This window comes from Microtus pennsylvanicus, chromosome 17, assembly GCF_037038515.1.
Source record: "Microtus pennsylvanicus isolate mMicPen1 chromosome 17, mMicPen1.hap1, whole genome shotgun sequence".
NCBI classification, from domain to species: domain Eukaryota; kingdom Metazoa; phylum Chordata; class Mammalia; order Rodentia; family Cricetidae; genus Microtus; species Microtus pennsylvanicus.
In genome coordinates this window covers 41,466,908-41,479,770 of record NC_134595.1, presented here as the reverse complement: position 1 = coordinate 41,479,770, position 12,863 = coordinate 41,466,908, and the positions used below count along the sequence as shown (strand labels likewise).

The window sequence follows — 12,863 nt, the reverse complement described above, 5'->3', positions numbered from 1 at the left end:
TTCCATCCGCCTCCCACTCCAGATTCTTGCAAACAAAAAAAAAAGTTCCCATACTTATTTTCCAAAAGTTTTCTGGATGTCATGTCAACACCTCCAGTTCAAACTCGCACCACAATACACTCCGTACAGCACTTCCTTCCTGGGGTGATATGGTCTCCTTCACGTTTAACATCAGTTGTCACTGAAACTGCGGTGTGTTGTGGAACATTTAAGGGGTGGTCATGGAAGCATCTCCTTTGTAGACTGAGGTCAATATCTCAGGAATGATATTTATAGATGGGGTGGTTTGGTTTCCCCTTCCCCACCTCTCCTCATGCTTGGTTGTCTAGTAGTACCTTTTACACAACAGCAAGGTCCATACCAGACACCAGTACTTAGAAACTGCACTCTAGAACTATAAGAAATCCATTTCCTTTCCGTAGCAATGACGGCACCCATTACAGCAGCACAAAGTTTTGCTACCTGGATTTCGATTCTCAATTACATATAGTCAAAACCTTATTATCGATAATCTTTCATCCCACCCTCTCTCTTCTTCTCTAACATTCAAATAGTTGCTCAATCTCATTTATCAGCTCCTCCATATGTCCCACTTCCCAGTTTCCAAGCACCCCATCTCCCCTGCATCTGTCCAGTCTCCCCCAAGCACTCTCCATCCCTCTTCCCGAGGTCCTGACTTATCTGCCTTCTTCAGTTTATCATGCAGCAGGGCACATTCCAACAGAGACTGGATTCTTATCATTATACACCATTGTCTAGCATGCTTCCTCCCAGTGGCAAAGAGATAAAATGAGGGATAACTACTCCCGGGCTCCACATATAAGAGAATGATTAGTGGTATTCCTGCTGGTGCCTGCAGCATCTGAAACCTTAGTCCAGGTCTGAAACACCAGTGTTTGCTTTCAAAGGTTATCACTCACACCCGAAAGCATCCTGCACAGAGGGAAGCAAGAGCATATGACCCTCCCTGCTGCTGGAGTCGAAAAGAAACGAACAAAAATAAAATGAACTGCCAAAACCCAGTAAGCAATTACGTTGAGCCTGGTTTCTCTCCCTCCTATTAATAGAAGCTCTCCCTTCATCAAGGCTTCTAGAGAAATCGCTTTGCATTGCTTTAGAGAATATCTTCTCCTCTGACCACATGGATCACCGCACAAAACACCCTTTGTTAGGGTTTGCCCATTCATAGAAAGGATTATGGGAGGAGCAGATGGGGACAGCATTGGGGATAGTACATCTCAGGACAGCTCAAGGTGAAAGCTTGGGAAAGAACACCCTTGCAGTCTTTGGTCTCTGCTGAATCTTTGGAGATACACCATGGCATGTCAACCATAAGGACATAAACCAAATGTCAGGAGGACTGAGTTGTAGCTCATATTGCTTCTCTCTCTTTCTGGGACTTTGAGCAGGTCACGTGACTAATGTAGGGATTGTGTTAGATGACCTGGAAAATGTCTCCCAACACTAAGTGTCCAGTCAGTATGTTTAAACTCTGTATTATTAAGAAAGAGGAAGGTAAACCCCAGAGCCTCTCTGCTTTTGTCATAACTCAGATCTCTCCAGAAGAGTTGTCGCCTGTGGCAGTCTGTCAAGGGCTTCTCCTATGTGTTGTCACATGGAACATGTGATCTCATGAGTGGCATGCAAGAGAAAGGGTGGCTTTTCAATGACTCTGCTCACAGGTAGCATGCCGTTTCTACTCTTAAGATTATCCAGAAACCCTGATAGGAAAGGAGGGGAGATAAGAGGAGGGAGGAGAGATGAATCTTCATGTTCTAAGAGAGAAGAAGTGAATGCCAGTAAATTCTCATCATATCTGCACAGTGGATATTAGTGATTCCCCATCAGTGAAAAAACTTCATTTTTCCAAATGCTTTATACAGAGTCCTGACAGTGTTCTGAAGGTAGAGAAGATGCTGCCATATTCAATTTATCAGTGTGAAAATGTGTTCAGTGAAGTTGACCAAAATATGTGACGTCACAGAACTCCCTACTGTCTATGGTGGGACTTGATTATGTGTCTCTTGCTCTCTGCTTGCTAATGGCTAAAAGAATTTTGGGTTTTCCTATCAGAAGACTTACATCTGTCCTTCATTAAACTGACAAGCATGGGATCTCCTTGAATCTTGTCCAGTTCGCTTTCTATTGCTGTCATAAAACACAATGACAAAAAGCAACTTGAGGGGGGTAAAGGGGGCTATTTTATTTTATAGCTTGTAGTTCATCATCAAGAGAAGTAAGGGTAGAAACTCAAGGCAGAACCTGGAGGCAGGAACTGATGCAGAGACCATGGAAGTACTGATTACAAGGTTATTCACTGTGGCTTGCTCAACTTGCTTTCTTATATCATGCAGGCTCATCAGTCCAGAAGAGACACTCCTTCAGTGACCTGGGCCTTCTTCACATTATCAATTATGAAAATGCACCATAGGCTTGCCCATAGGTCAATCTGGTGAGGGAATTTTCTCAACTGAGGTTCTCTTTCTAAAAGAACCTCCAGGGTGTGCCAATTTAACATAAGACAAGCCAGCACAAACCTCTAATGTGAGATGGCTCAGTTGTTAAAGGCATCTACCCCAAAGCCTAACAACCTGTATTTGATCCTTGGTACCCATGGGATGGAAGGAGAGAACAACTTCAAAGGTTGTCCTCTGACGTATGCACACTCACATGTGTGCACACACACACGCATGCACACATTGTCGCATGTATACTCCCAACACACATAAAATAGATAAAATGAAAACAATAAAGGCCTAGCTGACAGTCAGTCCTTGGGAAGATTGACAGATATAATCGACGTGAAAGTGCCCATCACAGAGCAAAGGGTAATTGACCACTACATCCGTTTCGTTCACTTAACTCCATCCCAGTGTGGGCAAGACTGTTCAAAGATACAAACCATGTATCTTTAATACCCTAGGGCCAGCCCCTGCCTGTAGAAATTCCCTTTAAGTTTTATGAATTCGCCCAAAGCAGAGTTGATTGCATTAGAAGTCATCAATATAGGAACTATGACGTCCTTGGAGGTCAGGCAGGGGGTGGCATTTTCCCAGCACCTGATATAGTGCCTGGAACTGCACAGAAACTCAGAGTGCAGTTCTATTGACTAGACCGAGTGTGTGCACTGCAGCATTCTTGCTGAAGGGGCGTCATGGGCTCCAATACCATGCACTGTAGGTACGGTCACCTTTGTTTCTTTTGGGTGATGACAAGAAGCAAGAGAAAAAAAGAGGGAAGGAGGGAGAGGAGGAGGAGTGAGGAGACGGGAGAGGAGGAAAGGGGAGGGGGAGGAACAGTGCTAGAAAAGACTGAACAGTGGCTGAAACTCAAGAGGAATAAGGGCGTGGTTGCTAATGTGAAGAATCATTTGATCATATTTCACAGCAAAATAAGAAAATTCCCAGGGATGAGAGAGCAAGATCTCAGCCCCATGACCGCAAGGAGTGCACAGACAATGCAAAAAGAAAGGCCTGGATAATGGAGGAAAAGGGGGAACACCATCCCTGTCCCCCTTCTTTGACCATGACCTGCAACGGGCAGTCTCAAGCTCATCTCCTGAGGCAAAGGCCGAGCTTCAACTTCAAAAACCAACTAGAATGATCCAGCACCAATGGGCCACAAGCTCCCTCAGTCAAGTGACCTTGGATGCTTGTTTCCATGGTAACAATGCACAACCCAAACTGTTCCTTCCTGTGTAGGAGAGAGAGAGGGGAAGGCAGGATTTAACACTGGTTTTTCTCTCTCCTGACCCTTCTCCTTTGGCAAATTGTCTCCTTCTTCTGAGTATTGCAGTCTCCTGAGAAAAGCATCCCCAGAAGAGGATGTTTCCGTGACCCTATTTGCAGATGCGTGCCCGGGACAGTTTTAAAGGAAGATGGAAGCTGCATTGGCTTTGGTTTCACACGCGCTGGGTGTTCCCCAGCCACTCGCTATTCCTTTCATGACCAGCTCACCAAAGAGCAGGCCCAGCGTGTTATTGTCACGTTGAAAGAGAGAAGTCAGAAAAGGTGGAGAGCTTCCCCGAAGCTCCAGAGCGCGCAGTAGCCGAGTTAAACTAGAAAGCAGACCAGCCTCCTCAACACATGGTCCTCCTGTAGTCCAGCCCTAGCCTGAGGCGCTGCCCACAGCCTTGCTGCGGCTGCCTGAACCTCTGCCCCAGCCCCAGCCTCTGCCTCCACAGTGTACTCGAGTTTTCTTCAGCGCTGAGCCCTAACTTTTGAGTATGGAACTTAAAAAGTAAGTGTGGAGTTCAAAATGCATTATAAGATCAATATTCTGTCTACCACATCTCAGGTTAGAGCTGCGTTTTACACGATGACACATGACCTTTCTCCACGTGAACCATGAACAAGCATGTCTTCCCACAAACCCTCCAATCACAACCTCCAAAAGCACCAGACAGTCTGCTTTCCGACCAGGATCCGGAGCTGAAAGCACGCAAGCCTCAACTCAACTTCTGCCCTCCCTGGGAGTTTTGATCCCACGATTCTGTCCTGAACGAATCGCTTCCTTTGCAGTATCTCAGTGTAACTCTGACATACAAAGGTGTAATCAGAACAGCATGGAGCCAGCAGGATGGCCTGTTTACCTCATCCTGCACCATTCACGTGCTTTTGAAATATGTTTCTAATATCTGAGGTGCACGGGGCCAAGTTCCCTTCGCAGTTTTTCACAGGCATGAGTAAATCCACACAGACCAAACCCCTTGGGCCTTAGGTTCTGCTTAGAAGTTCTTTTTTTTTCTTTTAAGGAAAACAAATATTCCATTAAAATGACACAGTGTCCTCTGCATATTTTTAGGACAATTAGAGTTTAGAATTCCCTCTTCTTCCGCCCATCACAACAAAATGTTTCCTTAACTATTTCCTCACCAAGGATGAATAGAAACCGAGGTAAAGGTTTTCCTTATCTTTATTTTTTTTTTTGAGGTTGAATGTTTATTCAGGGGGTTATGGAGGAGGAAGGGTAAAGGGGAGGGGACAGAGAGAGAGAGAGAGAGAAGAAGGAGGAGGAGGAGGAGGAGGAGAAAGAGACAGAGAAGGGGGGAAGCAGAGAAGTGGGGAGAGAGGCAGAAGCGAAGCTGCCTCTCCGAGAGGAAGAAGGAAAAGAGAGCTTCCTTATCTTTAATATATTCTTTCCATGCTGATTTTCAATGATACTGGATGGTGGATTGAGGCCATTGCTGTATTATTCCAGAAGGATCCAGGCTCCCGTGCTCCATTGCCAGATCAATCTTTCTTGGGCAATTATTTGCAAACCTATGGAAACATTTATTTGAAATAGAAAAGGCAGGCGAAACTCACGAGAAACAGACACACATAGAGTTAAGGAGATTTTTTTTATTCCCCTTGTCTGCTTGGTTTGAAATTGGGTGATAGGTTTTGGTCCTTTTTCCTCAGCACTTCTGGCTGTGAAAATGAACTAAGAAAGGAGATGCTGCCCAGGCTGGCTATGGCTCAGCCTGTGAGACAGAGACACCACAAGACAAAGAGGGAGAGACCTAGAAACCATTCTCACTGGGGAGGAGTCTGAAACAGACCCCAGCTGCGGACATTGCGTTTGATTGCGTTCATATGGCAACACCCTGCCCGTTAAGCCCGGGCTGCTGGGGCCACACATGTGGATGACGTTTGCCAAGTCAGGGTGCAAATCAAATGTTTTCTTGCAACCAAATTTGGAGAGACATCTTAGCAGCACTTGCCAAGCCGCTCACATGCAAGTCCAAAAGCTCCCAGGCCTTTGCAGAAGGTGATGTAAGACCATCCTTGGCTCATTTTCCAAACCATGTAAAGTGGACCAAATGATAAAAATGACCCTACGTGCTCACTGTGTGGTGGCCAAAGACATGGCTTTGTGGGAGCCTGACCCTGGAGGCGAGCAGAATCCAGTCATGCCTTGCATTAGCATTAAAACTAGAAATTTATGTGTCGATTGAAGGACCAAAGAAATACGACTTCTCGGGGGAAAAAATGTGTTTATTTAAATTAAAAAGTTTTGTGAAAATTACAAACCATTAAATACAAAAGAGAACTGTCTACAGCTCAATGTATGAGAAGGAAGTATATACATCACTTTGTAATAGGCGCAGACAGACTTGCACCAAACCGGGATTAAGCAATGGAAAATGTGACAACGCACATGTCTGTCGCAGTAAAGTTTCAGAATTCAAGTGATTCCAGGCAAGAGGCCAAACTTAACTTGGCTTCTTTCTACTTAAAGAGCCCCCTTTGGAGTTGATCCACATTCTGGATCTTAATGTGAACAGAGGGCCCCTTCCCCCCTCCAATGCAAATTACCTCTAACTCTGTATCAAAAACTGATTGAAAAACCAGCTCCTAAATTGTTAGTCCCTCACAGGGACAGTAGTAACTGCTTTGTCTCCAACCCAGGGAGAGCTAGGATAAATAAAAATTAAAAAGGTTTTTCATTAGAGTCAAGCTTGGTATTTGGGTTTTTCTTCTGCTTCCTTTCGAAGGTCTTCGGTGGGCAAAAGACCTTCTGCAAGTTCTGGACCACAGGATGGCATGGAGCACTGGCAAGTGGCCCTGTGAAGCTCCGTTTAGCCTTCTCTTTCCCTCAGCTGGGAACTTTAACATCCTCCCTTTTACAGAACTCTGCAGAGGAAACTGAGCTGTCTGCTTCTTCGGTTCCGTCCTGGGAAAGCTACAGTAGGGATGGCGACTGATGAGCCCCAAATTCCCAGTTACACTATCTAGTCTCCAACTGTGCCTTTAAGTCAACACATCCTTCTCTAGACTAAGCGGCCAAAGGGAAAATACTTGGTCCAAACTTCCTCACCCCAGGCCTTGGAGGATTTATCACACAGTACAAAGTCTAAAGAAGTCCTCCCAGCCCCCTGGGGCTGCACAGCCTCGGGAGCCTCATGAAGGCAATGAACCTTATGATGACAAGCCCAGGACCACACAGTAAATGAGCGTCAGAGCTCAGTTCAGGAAACACAGTGTTTGGACCTCAGCTCTGTGCAATCTCTCCTGAGTATGTACTTCTAGGTCTCAGCTACGTGACAAAATCCCACATTGTGAGGCCCACACATGTCCTCTCTGGCTTCGGAAAACTAGGCTGGGGAAAAAGAGCCATAGCAGAGCTATCAATGCTTTTGCCTCATATAACCCAACCATTACCCAATCTGTGAAGGTCAGGAGTGCCACCCTGAACAGCTATCCTGAATGCGGGCTTGATTCTGAGGAAGCTCGCTGACAAAGAAAGTCATGCTCACCTGCAATGTTGTACAGTCACAAGTCAGAGTTCAAGCTCACAGGTGAGACAAAAGCTCAAAATAGGTCATAGCTTATACCCTCCGCTAACGCGGACATATGTACACATTGCTTTCTCTCCTTGCATTGTGCAAACAAGCTGGGTTCTACCTCCAGCTTTCTCCATATCGCAAATTGCCCGTCAAGTATTCCCCTTCATAATCCAAAAGACCTCCCAAAGAAATGTGTAACTCTCTGTGACCAAGTGCCACAGGCACACAATAAAGATACTTACAGCCGATTAGATCAAGAAGAACAAAGCTCTAGGCAAATTAACAAATCAAAAGTAGTTCTTCAGCCTGCTTTGGGCAGTTGTCAGCCCTGGGCACTGACAGATGCTGCAGAAGTTACCCAGGGCATCCAGTGAAAATAACAACACATTATCCAGCCAGATGCTGAACAGGGACCCCCAACACCCAGACCCCAGAGTAAATGGTCATGCTGTGTGTCTCTGGGACTTTTTCAGTGGTGGGTCCGAACCACAGGAACCTTGAAGACTCCAGATGAGCCTTGTCTCTCCCTCCCCCTTTCTGGGGACTTGCCCACAGTCTGCTCAAAGTGGCAGCTGCGGAGCAAAAGTGAAACCAGGCACTCGGTAAATATCTCTCCTAGGTCAAGCGTGGCTCCCGGAGCCACCTCCAGGGTCCTGGGGGGTGCTAGGAATTCTGATGGATGTTTTCTGAAGACCCTTCACTGCTTTCATTGAGAGGTGTCTCAGAGGTCTCCTCCAACTCATCATCAGCCCCTTCCTCCTGGATAGTGAGGTGCACATCTGGAGAGGAGGACTCAGAGCTCACACTGTCCCCTTCCATTGAGCAGAGGGTGCAGGACAGCGCAGGCGCCACGCTCTCTTGCAGCATATTCAGCATCACGGGCACCTGCGTCGACCTCAGGCCAGACATCATGGGCAGCGGCTTCATAGCCTCCCCCCACAGCCTTTCCTCGTCTTTGTACAGCAGCAAGAGGCTGGACTTCTTCTCCCGCCTCTTGGATTTCATGTAGCCCAGCATGATTCCGATCAAGAAAATGCCATAGAAGGACATGACGACCAGGATATAGAAGTATTCATTGCCATTGCCACTGCTGTTACCAGGCACACGGGACTCGAGGGGACTGCTGGAGGCTGCAGTGCTGGGGTGCGTGCTGTTCAGGGACTCCATCCTCAGCATTGAAACGCCGCTCACACAGTGGGGATCTGGGGAGAAAGTTGCAAGTTAGACCTTCCTCGTGGATTCACAGGACAGGCAGAAGGCAAGCACATGGCTCGTGAAGTTGCAATAGATCGAAGAGGTCATCAAGAATAGGAATGAAAGAAATAGCAGAACGGAAGGCATCCTGTCAAACAGTTAACAGGGGTTAGCGCTGAAGGCTTGGAACAAGTAGGAAAACAAGGGAGGAAATGGAATAAGAGAGAAAAACTTTCACCAGATAGAAAGATAGTTAATAGATAGATAGATGATGGATAGATAGATAGATAGATAGATAGATAGATAGATAGATAGATAGATAGATTGCCTCTATTTGCATTTTGGAAAATAACCGTGCATTAGTTCTGAACTTTAAATATTACATACTGTATAGGAATTCATAGAAAAAATATTATCTTAACATTTCAAAGGCATACTTTTACTGGCAAAGCAAAAGCAAACTTTGCATTTTGTTTCAAAAGCTTCCGCTTTCTCAAATCCAAAGTTAAGATTCCTTAGAAGAACAAAAAAAAAAAGCAAGAAAACTTTCTCTATTAATAGTTAAAACTATTTCTCTTGCGTGTCTCCGAAGAGAAGGAGGCTCGCTCACTTACCAAAGGCTGACACTTCGTCCCAAGTGTGGAACTCCTACACGGCTGAATCCGAGAACGTTTTCCTTCTGTGTCAGGCTCCGCGCTCTGACAGCCCCGTTGCTGTCCTCGGGATATATAGTCAAGAAATGCATCGTCACGTGTTCCGGGAGGAAAATTTACAACAGAGGTTGGCTGTGGCGGAGCCAGCAGTGAACTCAAAGCACTGCACTTCAACTCCCTGAACTTTGCAGCTGGGATGAGAAGGGGGGCGGGGGTAAGAGCTGCTTGCTCCTCCCGCCTCAGCTGAGAACAAGAAGCTTCAGGTGGCCAGAGCTATGTGCGAAAGAGGAGAGAGAGTGTGCTGTGTGTTTGAAATGTTACCCCAATGCTGACTGCCACTAAGGAGGAGGAGTTTATGTTTCATTTCCCTTGCAGGAAGTAGCCATTCTGTCATCTATAGGTTTTCACAGGAAATCCAACCCTGTCATTAGAATCAAAGACAGCTGGCAGCAAGCGCAGAATTTTTAGTGAAGGGATAACGGCTTCCATTTTAAATTCTTCTACTAATTGATAAACCCTTCCTTAGCCCCTGCCTCGGACTGGTGTGGTAAAATTGTTGGCTAGTGAGGGACAGGACTGTTCAGCAAGCAGAATTCTAAGAACCCTATTTTAAGTTCTTTTCCTCTGAACCACTCTAAAAAGACAAGGTTGGCTAGCACAGGTTAGCCCTTTAAAAGCACAGAGATTCTACCTGCCTCACACCAAGCCTACAAATACATTCTCTATAGTCTCTTTGGGAAACTCCCAGATTCTACCCAGTGATCGGTGGACATCTGTAATCCAGTGGTTGAGAGGTTGAAGCAAGGGAACCATGATTCCATGTCAGCCTGGGCTACAAAGATAAACTCCTCTGGAAAACAAAAATCATCCGGGTTCTCTTTTTAGTGATCTGTGTGAGGTGGAAAAGTGGCGGTGAGAGCCGTTAAGAGTCCTACAAGGTTCTATGGTGATATGCAAGATATTCATCAGTATGGCTATAGGATAGGACCAGTTCAGGTTCCTTATCCTCAGCTGCCCAAAGACCTAACTGGGGATGAGAAGCCAAGGACAATGGCACTGGGTTTTGATCCTACTTCATGTTCTGGCTTTGTGGGAGCCTAGCCAGTTTGGATGCTCACCTTCCTAAACCTGGATGGAGGGGGGAGGACCTTGGACTTTCCACAGGGCAGGGAAAGAAGAGGGAGGAGGAGAGGAGTAGGGGGAGGGGGAGAGGAGTGGGAGGAAGGGGAGGGAAATGGGAGGCTGGGAGGAGGCAGAAATTTTTTTTTCAATAAAAAAAAAGAGTCCTATAAGGCCATGCCTCTCGTGTATCTCAGGCAGGTCATGAGAGAAGCGGGTATTCTCTTAGTGAGCCTCCAAGCAAGATTCAAGTTCTAAATACCTAGGTGGGCGCCTTGAGAGTGACATGGGAAGAGTCACCAAGGACTTGGTCGCCAAGTCGCTTGCTCCCTGAGATGTTACTCTAGAAGGTTGTCATTCCAAATCCAAGCAAACTGGCAGTAACCTGGCCTTCACCTCCAGCAGCCTCCGATCTAGGAGCTGCCATGGGACTGGCAGACAAGCCAACCCTAAACAGAGCATCCCGCCCAGACGGGTCTACGGTCGCTGAGTTGAAGCTGAGGAGAAACATGGAAACCTTCCTCTGACTAGGTACCGCACATACGGCCCTTGTGCCAGAACTGTCATTGTACGTCTGGCTTTGCGACAGGCGTGAATTCTGACAGGCATCCTGAGAAAAGAGCTGAGCCAAGAGTCCATGGTCCCGGACTACTCATCTGATGCTTTGTCCTGTGGTCACCCCAAAACTCCCCAGCTGGCGCTGAGGTCTTTTTTTTCTGTTTTTTTTTTAAATTTATTTATTTATTAGAGATTTCTGTCTCTTCCTCGCCACCGCCTCCCATTTCCCCCCCTCCCCCAATCGAGTCCCCCTCCCTCGTCAGCTCAAAGAGCAATCAGGGTTCCCTGCCCTGTGGGAAATCCAAGGACCACCCACCTCCACCCAGGTCTAGTAAGGTGAGCATCCACACTGCCTAGGCTCCCACAAAGCCAGTACGTGCAGTAGGATCAAAAACCCATTGCCATTGTTCTTGGGTTCTCAGTAGTCCTCATTGTCCGCTATGTTCAGCGAGTCCGGTTTTATCCCAAGCTTTTTCAGACCCAGGCCAGCTGGCCTTCGTGAATTCCCAATAGAACATCCCCATTCTCCCAAATCAGGAGCAGAAGGAGAGAGAGCACGAGCCAGGAACTCAGGACCGCGAGGGGTGCACCCACACGCTGAGGTCTTACCTGCTGCTGATCCCGACGGCAAGGTCATTCATGCAATGACATTCTGCTCACATCAGTACGGTGTGATATGTACTCTGCCCGTTCAAAACTCCTCAGCTACATGGCAGACCTGGCCTTTTCCACCCATCCTCCACATAAGGGCTGTCAGACGTTCATCCCTATGTGCCCATGGTGGCTTATCTGAAGGTTAGAATAGGAAAGACCCATGAGACACATTCCTGTTGGTACTTGCTGTAGTATTATTGCTCATGGACCTTGGGATGGATGAGACTAGTCATCACTGGGTGGGGGAGAGGTTTCCAGGCACTACAAACTGGACAAGACAAGGTAGGAAAATGTGTCACCAGGTTTAAGGAGCGGGAGCTACACAACCAGGTGTGGGAAAGACAAGCAGAGGCTTAGGAGCCAACAAAATTAATCCCAGACCTGAGCCTACAGCCCCAAGGCACTAAAGCCAAGAAAGGCCCTGGCTTCTGGAACAAATACAGAAAGAAAGCCAAAGGACTAAGAAACTAGAAACAGAGGAAGGGTCGAATCCAGAGCAGGGATTGTCACAGACGTTGGGGATTCTAAGAAAGACCCATGAACCCACAGACTGCCTGTTGGTGACCCCGTGACCTCTGAAGCTCCCAAACTCTGCAGGGGTCTTTCGAGGAAACAATTCAACTGCACACTGTCTTCGGGCAGAGATGATTGCTCAATTTATGTGGTTTGCTGTCATGGTTGGGTGCCACCCCCCCCCCATTACCAAAGGCTTCTGGTTGTTTCCTGGTGTATAGACGGTCTCTCTCCAGACTTTCCATTGCTGCTCTTCCTTTCTAACCTGCCCTAACCTGGGACCAGAACTCAAGATTAGGGCTTGCAAGCTCCTACCCTGTCTCAGAAGGTAATGTGGGGAGTAACTGAAGAAGACAGCTAGATGTCAGCCGCTGGCCTAGCTATATACTCAGAGTGGTGAGCACGCTTACACACACAGGTGCAGCGCACAAACACATACATACACACACACACCATGGCTCATACTTCCCCCCTTAAAATGAAATTAGCTGGAAATATATCGTTGTTTCAATTTATAAAACAACTACAAAGACTGTAGAAAACTTGAGATGAATTCTTGAGGATGTTGGTTTAAGGACCTGAGTTTGGTTTCCAGCACTCAAGTCAGGCAGCTCCCAGCCATCTGTGATTCACACTTGGAAGACTCTGACACCTTCTTCGGGGCTGTGTGGGCATCAACACACAGACATACAAAAAAATGCACGTAACTAAAAAGTATAAGTAAATAAATCTTTTAAAAATAATCAATTAATTGTATATTTCCAGGTCTGTTTCTCAACTCTTTCAATAAAATTGCTTTAAATTGGCATTTTAAATAAGTGTGAGATATGCTACAGCCAAAACCCAGCGGGATTAATCCCCAGCACTCAGACAAGATCAGGCACGTGCAGGGTGGTACAGCC

At 46.7% G+C, this 12,863-nt stretch overlaps 1 protein-coding gene across 1 annotated transcript; it reads right to left on the bottom strand.

The window, feature by feature from the left end:
• Positions 1-5,965: 5,965 nt before the first annotated feature.
• On the bottom strand, positions 5,966-9,164 carry Kcne4 (potassium voltage-gated channel subfamily E regulatory subunit 4). Its single transcript, XM_075951816.1, has 2 exons — positions 9,079-9,164; positions 5,966-8,472 (listed from the first exon to the last, which is right to left on the bottom strand). The coding sequence occupies exon 2, from the start codon at positions 8,444-8,446 to the stop codon at positions 7,934-7,936; it is 513 nt and encodes a 170-aa protein (XP_075807931.1). The 5' UTR covers positions 8,447-8,472; positions 9,079-9,164; the 3' UTR covers positions 5,966-7,933.
• Positions 9,165-12,863: the final 3,699 nt, after the last annotated feature.